Below are 18,957 nucleotides of genomic sequence, written 5' to 3'. Positions count from 1 at the left end.
GAAATAACTCAAGACAGAAAAGGACAAGAACCATATGATATCATTTATATGCGAGATATAAAACAAACGCAACAAACTTTATTACTAATGACACAGCTGGCAGCATGAGCATCGGCATGTTTCTGTCAACCTCCCTTGTCCCCTGAGTCCCACAGGGACCATGCAGAGATCCCAGAAGGATGCTACACATTGCAGTGATTGTGTTGCAGGAGAGGAACACTGAGCTTGAGGGAACCCACCATGTTTTAGCAAGTGGTAAGCCAGCTCATTCTCTGTCCCAGAGGGAAACATTACCTCCTACCTCAAGATAGCTCACTGCAAACCCAGTTCTGAGAAATGACCCAGGTAGAGAGCAGCAGGATCTTGCAGTCTTGGCATGCATACACAGCTGTGTATGTATAGGGTTGTGAGAGACCCATGGTGGGCTCTCTCTCTCAACACCTGGTATTTTTTATTTAGAGCTCTTCTAGGGAATAGTGTTTTTAAGTATACATTTTATTAAATAGAAATATTATCGAATGAGACTTCAATTGTGGAAAAACTGAGATGATGAATATAATCTTTTATCACTGGTTAACCGTATAACCAGTTGTGACTTTTCTTTGGAACATATAAGTCTTATTAAAGTAATGTAAATAATTTTACATATGTATTTCTGTTTAATTTTTTTAATGATTGGAATTAAAATTATAGTATCAATAACATTATTGCCCATTATTATTGGAGGCATTGGAATAATTCCTTCTACTAATATGCTGCTTGATTTTTGTTTTTATTGCCTTCAGGTGATCAAGCACGCACATTTTTCTTACAGTCAGGCCTGCCGGCTCCTGTTTTAGCTGAAATATGGTAAAATAGTTTTTTTGTAGATGATCTTAAATTTCTGATTGTCTGGCTTTGTTTTGTGTTTAATACAATTTAACATAAAGTTGTTTTTACTTGTAGTCTGTTATTAAGTAAGAATATTTCTTTAGCTTTTAGAAAATAAATATTGAGTAAACGATTGAAAATCAGTTGCGGTTTTGTTCTGTAGGACAAATTTCTAATTTCCTTAGAATTTCTAAGGGAAGAAAATATATATATTTCCATTGAAGAACATTTCTTTATAATTTGGCAGAATTTCAAAATAATCTTTCTGTTATTTTGTAGTTTCATTTATTTTATCATCTGTAAACCCAAAATTATCCCTCCTTCCTCCTGTTCCTACCTTAAAGAAACTGCACTTTATGATGTCAGTAGTACATTTGTTTTTAATGTATTTACAGTAAATACCAACCTCAACTCCATTTTTCTCTCACTTGGAATATTCCCAGCTTGGCCAATTGCCAGGCATATGGCAAGCATCCAATAAACATTTGAACAAATGAGTAAGTTTAAAAGGATTATACTCTTTTTTTTTTTTTTTTTAATCTTACCTGAGGATATATTTTTACTGATTTTTAGAGACGAGGAAGGGGGAGAGAGAAAGAGAGAAACATTGATGTGAGAGAGAAACACAGATTGGTTGCCTTCCACGCTTGACCCAGTCAGGGAATGAACCCGGAACCTAGGTATGTGCTCTGACTGGGAATCAAACCCACAACCTTTTGGTGAATGGGACAATGTTCCAACCAGCTAAGCCACTCGGCCCGGGCAGAAGGTCATACTCTTGAATAGTGTTTTTCTATTGGCACTGATGGACTTCATCCCAAAGGTCTTCTAGATTCTATGTAGACTGGCAGTATTTTACTAGGTACTGTCTCTGCTCAGTATTTCTTAATGTATAAGGTTCAGCTATTAGAGATACACACCCATATTGAAGTAATTATGGGTGTGTGAAGGCTACATTGTTTTTATTTTACCGTCATTCTCAAGAGTAATGCTGACCCTGTACCATCTGCCCGCCCCCGTCCTGTTAGGGCTTTATCAGACCTGAACAAGGATGGGAAGATGGATCAGCAGGAGTTCTCCATAGCCATGAAACTCATCAAACTGAAGCTCCAAGGCCAGCAGTTGCCTGTGGTTCTCCCTCCCATTATGAAACAACCTCCTATGTTCTCCCCATTAATTTCTGCTCGTTTTGGTATGTATGCATTAATTTAATTAGCTGCATTTGATAGTTAAACTTGATTCCTAGGTATAATATTTGATGATCAGAAAAAGACTTGTTGGCATAAAATGACAATCCTCGGACTCCAAGTTAATTTTCGTGTCTGAGATAAGAAGTATTAAATTTGCTGTCATAGCTAAGGTGTCCATGTTTTCCAGTTTTCCCAGGACAGTTCGCATTTATGTCTGTTGTCCTGGCATATAGTCCAGTTAGTGTGCCCTTTCATAATCCCCAGTTGGATGATAAACTGTATGATCCCCTCACTATAATTGATCCTAAATACTGTTCTTAATTAGTTCCCTCTACACTTTGTATGAGTAACAGAAAAAATGTGAACAATTATAAAACTAACTTGAAATAGTTTAATTTGGGGGATAATTTAAAATTATACATAAGTAGAAATTTCTCTAATTTAAAGGTTAATTAGCCAGCTAATTTTAGGGCTAAAAGTTTAAGGCAATATGCTAATTAATTTACATATTCATCAGAGATAACCAGTTTGCCATTAATTTTCATTAGCTAATTTCTTATTAATTATATGTGAGAAGCACTCATTGGAATGGAATATTCAATTAGATATCTCTGTGTATCTGTATACCAAATGTTAGATCATAAAATACTAATTTCTCTCACTATTGCAGTGAACTCGGGCTAAACACCAAATCATTGTGTGACTGTATATAATGTATTTGGTATTCTGCAGTTAGTGAATGAATGAGTCATCGCTTTTTTCCTTTGAGGGGCTGGTTTGGCTGTGTGTGTGAATTCAGTAGCACTGTATTTGTTATCCTCACACAAAATCTCACATTTGATCAGGTAATACATTCTCTCTTTGAGAAATACTAATATTTAATTGGAAAAGATTTCTTAATTTTGTTCATGATGCTGGAAGAGAATCTTTAACTCCTTTGTAGACATTCTCTTAGTTCACACAGGTCAGACTATTGATATTAAAAGCAGTAGTTTACCTCCCTTATTCTGGGTCAAAGCTGCTTTTGTGAATTTTTTAAGACTAGGTTTGCCCAGTGTTTCTTAATGTGTTTTTGTTAATATAGGGTCTGCTCACTCACTAAAGCTTGTTTTCTGGTATGTTTTATAATTGGTTTACTAGCACTAGAAAATATGCTCTGTTTTGTCTTTAGGAATGGGAAGCATGCCCAATCTCTCCATTCCTCAGCCATTGCCTCCAGTCGCACCTATAGCAACAGCTTTGTCCCCTGCACCTTCAGGGACCACCCTTGCTCCCTTAATGATGCCCGCCCCCCTGGTGCCTTCCGTTAGCACTTCATCGTTGCCGAATGGAACTGCCGGTCTCATTCAGCCTTTAGCCATTCCTTACTCTTCTTCAAGTAAGTACTTTATATCTGATGAGTCAGTGTTGCATGTGAAGAAAGAAACTGTTATGCTCATGCTCCGACAGAGGCAAATTTCCTTCATAATTTGTGATACTGTTTAGTTTGAACCGTTTTCATGTTTCTTTTCTTTTTTTAGCATTGCCTCATACGTCATCCTACAGCATGCTGATGGGCGGATTTGGTGGTGCTAGTATACAGAAAGCCCAGTCTCTGATTGATTTAGGATCTAGTAGGTATGAGTGCTTAAGATTCCAACTGTTTATGCTTTTAATAAGGAGTATTTAACAAATGACTAGTTTTTAAAGCTCTGAACTTTATCCAGGTTTTACTTCATAATGGCCAAATGTAAATACTTAAGATAAACTTACAAAATATCTTATGTGAGTTATTATAACTCACATAAATTTTTTATTTTTAAAATTATTAAATGCCTGTAGTATATTTTGCTATATTTTTCACCAATTTTTTCCCCCAGAGCTACATATTTTTCCTTTAAAAAATGTATGTTTGTTAAAACATCTTATAATCATTGTACATTATTAACTTCTTTCTTGAGCAAATTCTTCTGCATGAGTATTTTTTAATTTCAGAAAACATCAATGTTTATTCCTCAACCCTTTTATAAATCATAGTAATACTCTTTTTATAAATTTAAAAAAATTTTTTAGTTACAGCTGACATTCAGTATTATGTTAGTTTCAGCATAGTGGCCAGACGTGTACACAGCTTATGAGGTGATCCTCCTGATAAGTCCAGCACCCCTGACACCATGCATAGTTATGACAATATTATTGATTATCCCTATGCTGTACTCTACATTCCCATGACCATTTTGTAACTGCCAATTTGTACTTCTTAATCTCTCCACCTTTTTCACCCAGCCCCCCAACCCGCCTCCCACCTGGCAACCATCGATTTGTTCTCTGTATCTATGAGTTTCTTTCTTTTTAGTTTGTTCCTTTATTTTGTTTTTTAAATTCCACATATAAGTGAAATCATATGGTATTTGTCTTTTTTTGACTTATTTCACTTAGCGTAATACCTTCTAGGTCCATGCATGTTGTTGCAAATGGTAAGATTTCATTCTTTTTTATGGCCTAGTAATATCCCATTATATATATTAACCACATCTTCTGTATCTAGTTATCTCACAATAATGCTCTTAAAAGCAGTGACCCAGAAGAATCTTTGTCTCCTAGCTTAAACACTCACTGATTGTGTAACCTTTTTTTGTTCCTAACATCACCCAAACGTAGTTTGCCCATATAAAAGTTGGGACAGTAATACTTTTTAAGTTTGTCAGGATTAGAAGTAGTATTTGTAAAGGCCCCAGCACCTTATGGGGCCTGGTACATGGTAGGTTCTTGATATATGGTAGTTCTATACTTCAGATTATTTTTGCTTTCCTAAGAATAAGGATAATTGTTTAAATTTTTTTCAGTATCAAATACAAAAGCAATTACTATTATATTATAGAAGGTATGATTCTTAATGTGTCTGCCTTATAAAGTTTAACGAAATGTATTTTATTTAGTAACATAAAAATTTTAAATGAATTTTGTTATAGCTCAACTTCCTCAACTGCTTCACTCTCAGGGAACTCGCCCAAGATTGGGACCTCAGAGTGGGCAGTTCCTCAGCCTTCAAGATTAAAATATCGGCAAAAATTTAATAGTCTTGACAAAAGCATGAGTGGATACCTCTCAGGTAAGTGGTATACAGTGCTTAAGAATGTGAGAGAGTTAAAGTTTTTTATATGGACTTCTATTGAAGAACTTTTATTTGATTTTATACTTTGTAGCTCATCTAAAATTTTAACATCAAAAAAATTTGACAGGCATTGGATAAATACAAATGATGTAAGTTGTGTAAGAGTTCGAAGATAAATTTGTGAGTGTTTTCTTCAAAGTTCTTACAGTAAAGTTGAGCACACAGATGTATACCCAAAGCACCTCACCCTTGAGAAGATCAAACCTCATCTTGCAGTGTAATGAGTGAATGGAGAAGCTCACATGGCAAGAGGGAATGTGTGGGACTTAGCTTCAGCTCAGTTCCCTGAGAATCCCCTTCCTCTTGGATCTTTCTCTACTTGCCCTCCTACAGCTTCACATGAGATTGCTTATCCTTTAATGCTCAAACCCAAAGGTAGCCATAAAACTTGGCCTTACACCCCCCCATAGAATATTTGAGTCCATGCTAGAATAGACATCCGGACTTTACTAACTGAAGATAGTGAAGGAGACATAAACAGAGGGTGATAGGCAAGTAGAATTCCCACCTTCCGACTTTCCCTTCTCTTCACTCAGCAACAAATTACAATTTAGGCCAAGAAAAATAAGTATTTAAAAATAATAGAACTTCAAAGTGCTAGGGAACATAGAATGGGATGTATTAATACTGATGAGATCAGATAAAACAGCTTATAGGGAGGGAACATTTCTGCTTTATTATAAAAGAAAGGATTTGGACAGCTAGAGATGGAAGATGAAGGTGTTTGATGGTGACAGAGAGGAATCTTAAGAGCAGAAAGTACATGGCATGTTTAGAGAATGAAAAAGTTTATGAAATAGGAGTATAGGGTCTCTAGTTGTGCAGTGGGGCAAGGGAGCAATACAGTTTTAGGAATTGATGGACAAGCAAAAATATGCAGTATTTTCTTTAAAGATACATACCTATAAGATAAAAGCTTTTTTTTTTTTTTTTTTTTTTTTTAAAGCAAGGGAATGTGCACACAAAATTCAGGGTAGTAGTTGCCTCTTCTGGACACATGCAGTGAAATTCAGGGAACACAGCTTCAAAGCATTTAGTAGTAATCTAGTTTTTAAGTTGTGTGTTAGATTCATGGATGACTTATTTTTATACTTTATAACTTACAGATACACTACTTTATATGTATCAAATAATAATAATAACTAAAATTTTCTGTAATTTTATCACATTGTGTGAACACAAGGTATACTATATTTTTAAGTAACACTTTTGTTTTAAACATTTTAACCTCTGAAATTAGAACATAGTTACATCAGTGATGTGTTAACACTGTGTCATGGTTTCGTTGGCAGTGTTCTTTTCTTTCCTTACTGTTACATAAAATAATGGCATCTCAGATTCTGTGAAATATTCAAACATACTTGAGATTAATGTAAGGTCATGATTCCCATTCTTTGAAAAAAAAATGATCTTATTTGACCTTACATTTGGCATTAAAGAAGTTTCTTTTTTAAATTAACAGAAATGGACAAAAATGACATGTATGAAAATGTTCTTGGCAGCTTCTTTAAAAACATCCAAAAAAGAAACAGTGTAAATGTCCATCAGCAGGAGAATGGATTAAAAAATTGTGGTGTATTTCTATAACAATACTTTACAGCAATAAAAATGAATGAACTGCTGATACTTGCCCCTTCCCAACAGAGTAACTACACTACTCTGATTTCTATCACCACCAACTAGGCTTCCTGTTCTCCAGCTTCGTATAAATGGATTAAGTAGTATGGATCTTGTGTGCCAGGTTTTTTTCATTTCACAGATCCATACTACTTAATCCATTTATATGAAGCTGGAGAACAGGAAGCCTAGTTGGTGGTGATAGAAATCAGAGTAGTGTAGTTACTCTGTTGGGAAGGGGCCATGCCCAAGCCTTCTGGAGCGCTGGAGACGTTCTGTATCCTGATATAGGTGTTGGTTGCATGTGTGCCTACGTATGTAAAAACTCATCCAGCAGTACACTTAAGATTAGTACACTTTATGGATGTGCTTCAGACATACAGTGTAAACAAAGGTGGGTTTGTATTGGAATATGAAGGAAATTATCTAATGTTACTTTATTTGTATATGCCACATTGTATAAAGTTTGTATATTTTGTTTTTAGAGAATATTATTATTTTTAGACTTATAAGAGTAAAGCTGTGTATTCGTAGTTAAGGGAAGGATTGGTTTTCTTTGAAAAGAGAAGTTGCTTCTGGTGTCCCCAGGTACATGAGGAACAGGGTTGACCTAGGCTTGCATGTTATGCTTTTTTCGTTGAATGTTGGTGGTCTAATTTTTCCCTTTTGTTCTTTTTCTATTGCTCCTAAATTTTATTTTTTATTTTTTTTAATATGTCTTTATTGATTTCAGAGAGAGGAAGGGTGGGGGGGAGAGAGACAGAAACGTCAGTGATGAGAGAGTCACTGATCGGCTGCCTCCTGCACACTCCTGACTGGGGATCAAGCCCAAAACCCGGGCATGTACCCTGACCAGGAATAGAACTGCGATCTCCTGGATCCTAGGTTGATACTCAACTGCTGAGCCACGACGCCCGGGCTCTCCTAAATCTTAATCACGATTTATTTAAATTAATTCATTGACTCAAATATTTCCTGAGTCACTTATCTTCCAGGCACTCTGTGAGGCACTGGAATGCAGACAGAAGGAAGACGGTCCATATCTTTGAAGAGCCCATAATAATACGTCACATAATCACAGAATTTGATTAGTGGTTTAAAAGTGTTGTGATTAATATTGACAAGAAAGTAACTAATAATGAGGAAATAAGAGTTTCGCAGAAGAGATGACATTTGAGCTGGATCTTTGAGGATAAAGAGATAGACTGGCAGGTAGAGACCAAGGGACTGGTGTTACAGGAGCAGGAAATAGGATATCCAGAGGGCTGGCAGGCCGTCGGTGCACATGTTCAAGTGAGCTTAGCTTGGTGAAGTACTCTGCTGGCTCTCTGGAGCCCTTTGTGTTGTTCAGACTTTGCCTGCACACACTTAAGCCTGCCCCCAGTATGCCTTCAACCATTTACATTCCTTCTCTCTTCCTCTTTGCTCTCTCGCCTAATGCCAAGGGGTCTACTCTGTTATTTTTGTCCAAGAGCTGAAACTTCAGTTACTGGACCTTTTTTAATGCTTGAAATAGCCTTCCATTTCTCTTTATTGGAAGAATCCTTCTTTTAACACAAAAACATTCTCAAAGCTCATGAGAATAATTTGTTGAGTGAGGCTCTGAGCTATGGTCAGTGCTTTTTCCTTATGTGATTTCTAATAAACGGCCAGATTTAAAAAAAGACTGAAAAGTTTTTAAATGATATGTTATAAACAGTCCCTTACATAATACGTAGTGTATTCGTGTTATGTAGCTTAGATTAAGTAGCCCTGTGTTCAGAGCTCATTGAAACATTGGGTTTAGCAGCATCTGTGCTACTTTTGTCGTGGGAGCTGTTGCTGAGGAAGAGTTGGCAGATGTACTCCTTGCTGTCTTCTGTACAAAGGTGTGTGGACCAGCGTTGATTCAGGCTGGACCCAGAGGAGGAGCTGGCTTTCTGGTGCACATGGCTCAGTCACCTGTGAGTGAAAGTTACACACCTGCTGTACTGACTAGAGAGACTGTTCCTACAGAAGCTGCATGATTTTGTCTGTAATCAGAAAGCCTCTGCTAACTCACAGGAGTGACTGCTCCTCTCAAGGAGACAGAGATTTTTTTGTTCTGGAATATTTTCATTGACGATCAGGGAGCCTGTTACAGAAACACATTTTTGTTATCTCTCTGAAAGAGAGAAAAGTTAAGCAGTTTCCTGTAGTGATTGTTAGCTGTTATTACTCTCGGATGCTATCACATAAGTCCCCATTGCACCTTAGATAGAAAATTTGGACTAAATTTTATTCATTACTTTAGCAAATATTTATTAAGCATCTATGTACCAGGCATGGGGTATACACTAGTGAACAAAGCAGTCACAGTTTTTATCTTGATAGAACTTATCATAATAGGGGAAACAGGTAAGTGAACAAGTGAATGTTACATTACAGATTGCGATGAGATATGAAGGAAACAGGAAGTGATAGTGTGGACAGAGAAGGTCTTTCTGAGAAGGTGACATTAAATTGCGACATACAGGGTGAGAAGGACCCAGACATGCAATGATGTAGAATTGTAAAACTTGTTGCTGGATGTGGGTGTACAGGAGAGGGGAGGGATCAAGGGTGACTCTGAGTTCTGGCTTGAGCCACTAAGTGGACAGTGATGCCGTAGAGAAGGGAAGACAGGGAGAATGATTTGGGTGAAGATTAGCAAGAGGAGTGTGAATGGGGTTTGAGAGAGTAGTTTTATACGTATTTGGTTTGAGATGCTTGTGAAATATATAAGATTTTTCAGTTGCACGTAGGAGTCTAAACTTAGAGGAGAGGTTTGGGCTGGGGATGTACATTTGGGAATCACCAGCCTCTAGGTGCTAAAGTTGTAGAAGTGGATGTGAACACACAGAAAAGAATGTTCAGGACAGATCCTTGGGGAGTGCCAACATTTACGAGTCATTTTGAAGAGGAGTAGAGACAGAGGAATGATCCAGAGAGATGAGAGAAGATCTGAAATTGCTGAGGAAGCTGCACTTCCAGTTGCAGTAGGTGTACAGGAGGCTCTAGAACTTGGCCTCTGAATATGTTCTGTACTGGTGGCCCAGTCCTGCACGTCAGTCATGTGTATACTGTTATCTTCTGAAAGGATGGGGAACATTGGCTCCACTAATTCTGATTTTAAATTCCTTGGGGGCAGCGAATATGTTTGTTTTGATTACTGCTGAATGCTCAGTGCCTGGGACATGGTAAAAACTTTGATGTTAAAAGTTTCCAGGATAGCAGCAGTGTTACTTTATAGGTTTGCGTGACTTTAAAGAGGCTAAAAAATTTTCTTTTTTAATGTTTTTCCCACCCAATCAGGTTTTCAAGCTAGAAATGCCCTTCTTCAGTCAAATCTTTCCCAAACTCAGCTAGCTACTATTTGGTGAGTTTGTCCATTAATTATGATTTTTAACTATATATCCTCTGTTATAAAAAAGATACTATTTCTGTAAAAGTTTGTGACTGAAAGATATTCCATAAAAGTAGCTATTTGAAAGTTAATGCAACCTTGAAAGAAAATAAAATTGTGCAAAATGTTATTCTTGAGAATTTGGCATTTAATTATTTTATAAGTAAAACTAGTTTTCTCTTATGTAATTCCTTCTATGGAGAATTAGGGAATATCTCATTTTTCATGTAGACTTAAATGTGATTTGGTAAGTGAATTAACCATGAAAAAACAGTCCACCTTTTCAGAAGGAATACTTTTCTTTCTATTTAAAAGGTTTTTTTCTCTCTTTTGTGATAAGAAATTAAGGCTAAAAATTAGCTCCATTTTCTGCATCTCTCTCCATTTCACTAAAATATGTTATGGTAACTATTTTACTATCACTATTTTTGTTTTTAAAAGATTTTTAAATTGATTTTTAGAGAGAGAGAAAAAAACATCAATGTGACAGCATCAATTAGCTGCCTCCTTTGCGTCCCCTACCTGGGATTGAGCCTACAACCCAGGCATGTGCTCTGATCAGGAATCGAACCAGCAACCTTTCAGTGCACAGGATGCAGCCCAATCAACTGAGCCACACTGGCCAGGGCACTATCATTATTCTTGTTTCAAAAATTAAAAATTGAATTCTTTTGAAAATATTTTACTCCAAACTGAGACTTTCTTTCTCAGTTGTGAATTTTCACATTTTCTTTAGGACCCTGGCTGACATTGATGGTGATGGTCAACTAAAAGCTGAAGAGTTTATCCTTGCGATGCACCTCACTGACATGGCCAAAGCTGGACAGCCTTTGCCTCTGACTTTACCTCCTGAGCTGGTCCCTCCATCTTTCAGGTGCGTGTCTCTGGAGGTGAGGAGGGGTAGCTTTGATCACTTGGCAGGCATGGGCATTACTTAGGGATTTCCACTAGTTTAGTAAAGCGTTAAACATTTACACTGACATTTGATTTTGGAATTTAATGAATTACGAGAAGGAATAGATATTAGAAGTAGGTGTGTTTTTATTGTGTTATTGTTAAGAAAACTGATGACTAAAGAGATTTAGAATAAACTTACCCAGGAACAGCAATTGGCTGAAACATGATTTGAATCCAGATCTCTCTGGATTGACAATCCGTGTACTGTTGTTCATTGTAACTGTGGACTATACTGTGTTTTAATTACCTTTAATACTATATTCTAAATATTAATTTGTTCTGGTCATTGGTCGTCTATATAGTCTAGTCTAAAACTTCCCAGACTGCATGACGTTAAATTTACTTGTTTGCCTCTCTTAGGGGAGGAAAGCAAATTGACTCAATTAATGGAACTCTGCCTTCATATCAGAAAATACAAGAAGAGGAACCTCAGAAAAAATTACCAGGTAACACTGAGTGACTAAGTTCTATATTTATAAGTGAGTTCTCTTAAATTTTTCCTTGAAATGTAAATGAATACTTAGAATTTTTACATTTTAAATATTTTATATGCTTTATGAGAAACTGATGAATGGGATGGATTTTGACATCAATAAAATTAAGATTGTCAGAACTGAGAGAGTATGTAGGAGGAAGAGACAGTGTGTGTATTTGGCAAGAATGTGTGTATTAGACATCCTAGGTAAAGTTTCTCCCACTTCAGGGGAAATCATCAGTGCAAGCTTTGTGATGACATCTTTAGCTTAAAAAAAGTTTAAATACTTGTTGAAAAAGTACATGTGTAGATATTTTAAAATATTAAAAAGTTAATGGTACATATCAAAAAGAACACATATATAGCCATCCAACGTTCGTTGTCCCTGAGGAAAATGCTGAGAAAAAAGTTGAAAAGTATTTTTATTGGCAAGAATAGTTAAAATTATTTTTCTCTTGGGTGGAGTCAAACTTAGAAATTTTTTTTTCTAAAAATGAATATTCTTAGAACAGAAATATTTTACTGTTTACATTTGAGTTAAAATTATCCTTAGGAGAAGTATCCAAAGAGTAATAGCACTCACATGATGACGAGGCGTGAGTGTGTTGGAAACTGGAGTGCGGGTTCTGTGGGCTCTTCATATGTGAGGCTGCTTATAACGTACCTTCTGTAGTTACTTTTGAGGACAAGCGGAAAGCCAACTATGAGCGGGGGAACATGGAACTGGAGAAGCGACGCCAAGTCCTGATGGAGCAGCAGCAGAGGGAGGCAGAACGTAAAGCCCAGAAAGAAAAGGAAGAGTGGGAACGGAAACAGAGAGAATTACAGGAACAAGAATGGAAGAAACAACTTGAATTAGAAAAGCGCTTGGAGAAGCAGCGGGAACTGGAGAGACAACGGGAGGAGGAAAGGAGAAAGGACATAGAAAGACGAGAGGTTATTTTTAAGTTTTTTTATTTCCTAAGAAAATCATTACATTTAATAAGTGGTTATATTTCCTTCAGTTAAAAATGGTAGATATCACTGTGGCTTTTCCTCAGTCTTACGTATTTTATACAAATCTGAATCTTGCCTGTGAGGGGTTTGGGGCCAGTAGGTGGTAGAGAAGGCATGTCTGCTGGTGACACCTCAGAGGAGTGATTGCAGAGCCGAGTGAGGAGCTAAGGTTAGCAAGCCAGAGGCAGGAGTCAGTGATCAGGTTATTACACAAACGTAAGCTTAGAATCCAGAGTTAAGAGACCAAGGAATTGGAGAGGCAGAAAGATGAGAGTGGGGAAACAAAGGTGAGCAGTCAAGGGGCTGGGCTCGTGCAGGTCCTTGGGATAAACAGTGTTGTGTTGGGTTCCTGGGAGAACTGGCTGTGTTTTAAAGGGCTGGGAATGGAGCCCCGTAAATTATAGTGACACTAAAATAGTATGAATAGAAGTTGTTTTCTTCCCTGGTACCAGAATAAAGGTGCAGTTATTCCTAGTAACATATATTTTTATGAAATCATCCTTTGTTTATTAAGAGAAAAGTAACAACAACAAGATGAGGATCCTGTGAGTCAATCAGTAGGTCTGAGGGTGAAGTCACTTTTGTGGAACTTCTTTAATTTAGGTCCATTGATAAAACTAGGTCTGCCCGGTTACCCATAGGCACTCAAATTCTGCCTCACTTTTATTTTGTCATCTCACCAGTTTTTGAATGATGCAGAATTGTTTAGAAATTAACTTTAATTCATTATTCTTAGGCAGCAAAACAGGAACTTGAAAGACAGCGTCGTTTAGAATGGGAGAGAATTCGTAGACAAGAGCTTCTCAATCAAAGGAACAGGGAACAGGAAGAAATTGTCAAATTAAACTCAAAAAAGAAGAGTCTTCATCTCGAGTTGGAAGCACTGGTATGGCTAAAGTTTAAATGAAATTTATCTGAATGATGCTGGAGTTACCTGTTGAAAAATGTCATCGTTTTTTTAAATCTACCTCATGAGTACATTTTGTTTTAATGTGATTAACTAGTTACATTTTATATGTGCTTTTTAACTGGACAGTATAGTTTACAAAAAAGGATAAGTAACTCAAAATGCTGAGAATTATGTGTGGTCTCAGTTCAGATTCGGGCAAGACATTTCCCTTCTCTGTGCCTTACTTTCCCATCTATAAAATAAAAAGTTGTGCTAGCTCAGTAATTTTCTGTTTTCACATTGGTGTTGGAAGGTGGCCTACTGAGGGATAACCAGAAGGTGGGGGCGGGGAAGCCATGGAGCCAGGACAGTGTCCACCTTTCCCAGTTCTTCCCACACTTCACAGTAGGGAAGCTCCACTTTGTCTACTTTACTTTTACTGGCATTTCATCTAAGATTTGCTTGGGAAAAAATGATTCTACTGCTAAAAAGTAAAAATGATTTGAAACTGCTGACGTAAATGACCTATTACGATTTCCTTCAGTTCTTCAAGACTAGTCATTAGCTAACACTGGCCATTACACTTGCTAATTTTTACACATCAGATGTCAGAGAATCAGGTTGTTAAGAGACTTTGAAATGCAAGGTGAAAAGCTATAAAGGTTCTGGGTAAGGCATACTATTCTACCATGACCCTAGAATCCCGTAAGTCTGATCCAGTAGTATAGTAAGGTTTTGCAAAAATGTATGTGTAGCCATGTGGTAGAGCCAAATTTAGATCTTATTTAATTATTTGGTGGATGACCTGAATTAGATTTTAAAAATTAGCACAATATTTTTAGTTATAAAGGTGCTATTTTATGCCTTCAAGTGGATAGGAAGGCATACTACAAGTATTAATCAAGCCACAGTACTACAGAACAGGCCTAAAAAACTTTAACTTCTTTGTATAGCTAATTGGATATCTGTCTAAACCATCATCTTGACTATATATTCTTCCTTAAAAATATAATGGGAGGATACCTTAAGATTGATGATTTTTCCCTCAAGAACTAGGGTAACACTCCAAGCAGTAGCGTAGATTACTGTGCTACTGCACAGCATTCAGCCTAGAGTCTGAAAAGGTCCAGAGTCTATGCTTATACGCGCTAAAGAAGATAACATGAGTTCTAGGATGGACACAGCATATTTCCTGTAGCATGTATTTCTCAAATATGAAATTTTGATTATCCACGATTTTAAATCAGGGGTCTCATTTCTCTGCATCCCACTGTGTTCGTTTGCTAAGGCTGCCATAACAAAATACCACTGACCAAGTGGCTTAAACAGCAGAAACTTATTTTCTCTTACTTATGGAGGCTGAGAGTCCAAGATGTTAGCGGGTTTGGTTTCCTTTGAGGCACCTCTACTTGCAGATGACCGCCTTCTTGCTGTGTCCTCACACGGTCTTTCCTCTGCTTCTGTATCTCTGGAATCTCTTTTGAGTCCAAATTTTCTCTTATAAGGACACCAATCAGATTGGATCTGGCTAACTCATATGACCTCATTTAACCCTTAACTGCCTCTTGAAAGGCCCTTTCTTCAAATACAGTCACATTCTAAGATACTGGGGGTCGGATATAACATGAATTTGGGGGAGACACAATTCATCCCATAACACCTCAACACTCTTCTTAGCCTCCATTGAGAATCTTTACTATTTTTTTTCTGCTTCTCAGAAAGAAGAGGGTCAGGAGTATTGTTATAGAAAAAGAGAATTGTAGCCAAAAAGGCCCTCCTGAACATTGTTTGATGAAAGGAAATTAGATGGCAGCGTTGAAGGTAGAAATAGAAGCTCAAAGAAAGTAATGCTAAATGCCACATGCAGAATTTATCCCTCATTATTCTTTGAGATTGTCTCTATTTTAATATTATAAATTAATGCTTCAATGCTGAACTCAGGAAAAAAACTTAGTGGGTTATATTTGTGCTTTCTCATCCTAATATATGGATTCTTGCACTCTGAAAATGGTGCGTTTCCTGCTAACAGTTGTCTTGAATCAAAAGACAAAACTCAAAAACATACTCCACTTGGTTTTAAACATTTATCTTAGACTGAGTATAAATGATATTTAAAAATTTTAATAAAAGTATTTTCCTAAAATGATAACATTTTTTGTTAGCATTTTATGTTACCATATATTTATGTGCTCTTCCTATAGAATGGCAAACATCAGCAGATCTCAGGCAGACTTCAGGATGTCCGACTCAGAAAACAAACTCAGAAGACTGAGCTGGAAGTTCTGGATAAGCAGTGTGACCTGGAAATTATGGAAATCAAGCAGCTCCAGCAAGAACTTCAGGTCAGTCCTTTGCTGCTGACTTGTCCTCAAGCATGAGCAGTAATTAATAATTCTTTCTAATAGAGTGGTTTTGGTTTGGGAATCAAGACCCCTTTGAGTCTTTGATAAACCACCTTCCCAGAGGATGTGAATATACACAATCTTGTATATAATGTCAGGAAGCTCATAGACCCCCTAAAACTCTGGTAGACACCTGGGTAAGTTCTGCTTAATATTTATACATAGATGTACGTTTATCACTTTGTGTTTTAAGTTTTAAATGTACATATATACACAAACTAAGGTTATTGCTACTTCTCCTAGGAAATTTTGACGTAACAGTCTTTTTAGAGTTGTGAGAATGTTGACTGTGTCCCTCAGGGACCTGGTGATTCTGTTCTTTGCTTGTGCATTGGGATCTAGTTCAGTTGCTATGGTTTGCAGAATAGGGACTCTTGGAGCATTCTGTATCTCTAGAGTCCTCTTACCAAATTTTTCTTTCTATGTGGACTGGCAGTTAATGAGCTATTTTTTCACTTTGTCACAACAGATATAGGCAAAGGCCAAATAACATTTCCATCTGATTTAAACCTGCTTCCTTAGTTATCCCTGAGTTTTTAGTCCCTCTTTGATATACACTTATTTATTCTGGAGTGTCATGGCCTGCTTACACGTACCACTTAGCAAAGATACCAAAGGCACCTCAGCCTGGGCCCATTGCCACCCATCAGTGTGCTAAATATTGTAAGGCTTCCAGGTGTACCCCATTAACAAAGGCTTTCTCCACACCTTTTAATTTCAGCCTGTCATTCATAAATGGATTTATGTTTAAATATTTGCATTTCAATCATGTGTACTTCCATTCTAGTTTATTCATAAGTTGTGAGCAGTTCACAACTACATATTACTGCTGTACTAAGTTTCAAGAGCGATTAAATCATGTTTTGAAGTTTGTAGGCATTACAGAGTTTTAATCAAGCACTGCTTTTTCTTTTTATAAGGAATATCAAAATAAGCTTATCTATTTGGTACCTGAGAAGCAATTATTAAATGAAAGAATTAAAAACATGCAGCTCGGTAGCACACCTGGTGAGTCTCTAAGGTTTGATTTGCCTTTTACTCTTATCTAAATGACTGACTGTATCAGTATATCCTGTTACTTTTTAAGATAGCATTATTCTGTTACAAATAACATTCTTTGCCTATTCTTAAAAATTTCAAATTAATGTGAAAATATCACAGATGTGAGAGCATTATAGTAATAAAAATAAGTAATAATTGTAGTATGTCTTCCTATCTTGATAAGATTTTTGTTTATGTATTTCAAAGATCACCCAAATAAAATGCTAGACTACAATTAAACAAGATCTAGGTTTGGCTTTAACACAAGGCTGTATGCGCATTTTGGCTATATCCTGTGCTAATTGTAAAGACCTGTTTGGGAGGAGATTTGACTATGTGGCTGAACCTGTGGGACTCTAGGGTGATAATGTATAGTAGCGATAGGCCTAAGCAGAATGGTATGTCCTTCCCAGACCTCTTATATCATCTAATTGTGATTCATATAAAGAATTTTACCAACTTGGCCCTCTGCACCTGTGGAACAAAATATGCTAAGATAATTTGTGGGAATGTAACATTTTTCTTCATTCGAGTCCCAACCAGCAAACTGAAGGAAAAAAATCTCTACATTGGATAGAATTGCCAATAACAATGTAGCAGAAAGGGTTATTTAAAGGAAGGTCAGTCTGCAGATGTGTTAGAACTAGCTAAAGTATCCTGAATGTCTCCCATTGAGTATGTCAGCCTTTCCCTTTCAGGGCTCTGTGTTATATTTTTGGCTGTTCAGGAGATCCAGTTAACAGCATTCCTCTTTTTTGTCCAAGTTCTCAACAAATTGAGAAATAAGGCAAAGGAACAAGACGTATGAGAGAAAGGATTATATAAAATGAAGACCTCTGTTCTTACCTCCTAAAGTAACATTACTAAATAATCTAGTATGTAATATTTATTGAGTCCTTGCTGTGAATATTCCCTTATTCTTGGAAGCACTAAGAATAAATAGAAAGCTACTTTATCAGTAGCTGCTGTTAATTGATTACTGTGGGCCAGACTCCGTACTAACGGCCTATCCATCACCTCATAAATGAGATTGGGGATATGATGCCCGCAGTATAGAGGGAGAGCCTGAGGATCAGATTGGTGAAACGCCTCAGCCCAAGTGGAGTGCCACTTCAGGTCCTGGTGCTTTGAGTACAGAGCCAGTGCTTACACATTTCTATATGAAGATCTTCCCAGGATCTGATTTGAAAAGGGGAAATGACCACCAAGTTTTTTCTCTTCAGCTAATCCACATTATGCATGTACATCCTTTGTCTTCCTCTAGTTACACACCAATTTGACCAAACAACAAATGTCAATTTACTTGTGAAGACATAGGAATTTCTACCAAATGTAAACTGTCTGACATCTGTATTTCAGATTTAGGGCTCAGTCTACTTCATAAAAAATCATTAGAAAAGGAAGAATTATGCCAAAGACTTAAAGAACAGTTAGATGCGCTTGAAAAAGAAACTGCATCTAAGCTATCAGAAATGGATTCATTTAACAATCAACTAAAGGTATTTATTATGTTCTATTATACTCATTTTTAGTTAGCTGCCTTCTTACCTTCCTTATTTTGATGTAATAGAATGAATAAGTGAAGCTATTATTTTTATAGGTGGTACATTTTCATAATTTATTTTATAATTTTAGCTGTGCTAGAATTGCAAGATTATTTTAAATGTTATTTTATTTAGAACATTTATTTTAAATGTTTTAAATGTAATCATTGTGTCATGTAAGTAAACATCATTTACCATAGTTTTCAGTTTTTGATGACTGTTTTTATTGACATTTATACATTTTAAGAATAATTGCCTTTCTCAGTATTAGAGAACAGATCTCAGCCAGTGTGATCTTAGGCAAAATTCTGAAATGGGGAATATGGAAAATTTATAAGTCCTGGTGGTAGCAGCTCTTCTAACACACTAAATTCTTTTTTTGTTTCTTTGTTACAATTTAATTTAATTAACCTTTGTGA

The 18,957-nt window shown here is 36.6% G+C and overlaps 1 protein-coding gene across 5 annotated transcripts in view; it reads left to right on the top strand.

Annotated features, from left to right (window-relative positions):
* ITSN2 (intersectin 2) overlaps positions 1–18,957 on the top strand; it is a 94,469-nt gene that overhangs the window by 24,947 nt on the left and 50,565 nt on the right. For all 5 annotated transcript variants that reach the window (XM_081157161.1, XM_081157159.1, XM_081157160.1 and 2 more), the window contains 13 exons: positions 786–849; positions 1,899–2,062; positions 3,232–3,438; positions 3,581–3,677; positions 5,012–5,151; positions 10,144–10,207; positions 10,971–11,108; positions 11,552–11,637; positions 12,340–12,602; positions 13,399–13,548; positions 15,753–15,893; positions 16,874–16,961; positions 18,354–18,493. In XM_081157161.1, the coding sequence (XP_081013287.1) occupies positions 786–849; positions 1,899–2,062; positions 3,232–3,438; positions 3,581–3,677; positions 5,012–5,151; positions 10,144–10,207; positions 10,971–11,108; positions 11,552–11,637; positions 12,340–12,602; positions 13,399–13,548; positions 15,753–15,893; positions 16,874–16,961; positions 18,354–18,493 (1,742 nt within the window). The remainder of the gene's footprint in view (positions 1–785; positions 850–1,898; positions 2,063–3,231; positions 3,439–3,580; positions 3,678–5,011; positions 5,152–10,143; positions 10,208–10,970; positions 11,109–11,551; positions 11,638–12,339; positions 12,603–13,398; positions 13,549–15,752; positions 15,894–16,873; positions 16,962–18,353; positions 18,494–18,957) is intronic.

Source organism: Miniopterus schreibersii (assembly GCF_964146895.1).
Source record: "Miniopterus schreibersii genome assembly, chromosome: 13".
Taxonomy (NCBI): Eukaryota; Metazoa; Chordata; class Mammalia; order Chiroptera; family Miniopteridae; genus Miniopterus; species Miniopterus schreibersii.
The sequence above is the reverse complement of the archived record's forward strand: the minus strand, read 5'-3'. Positions and strand labels throughout refer to the sequence as shown.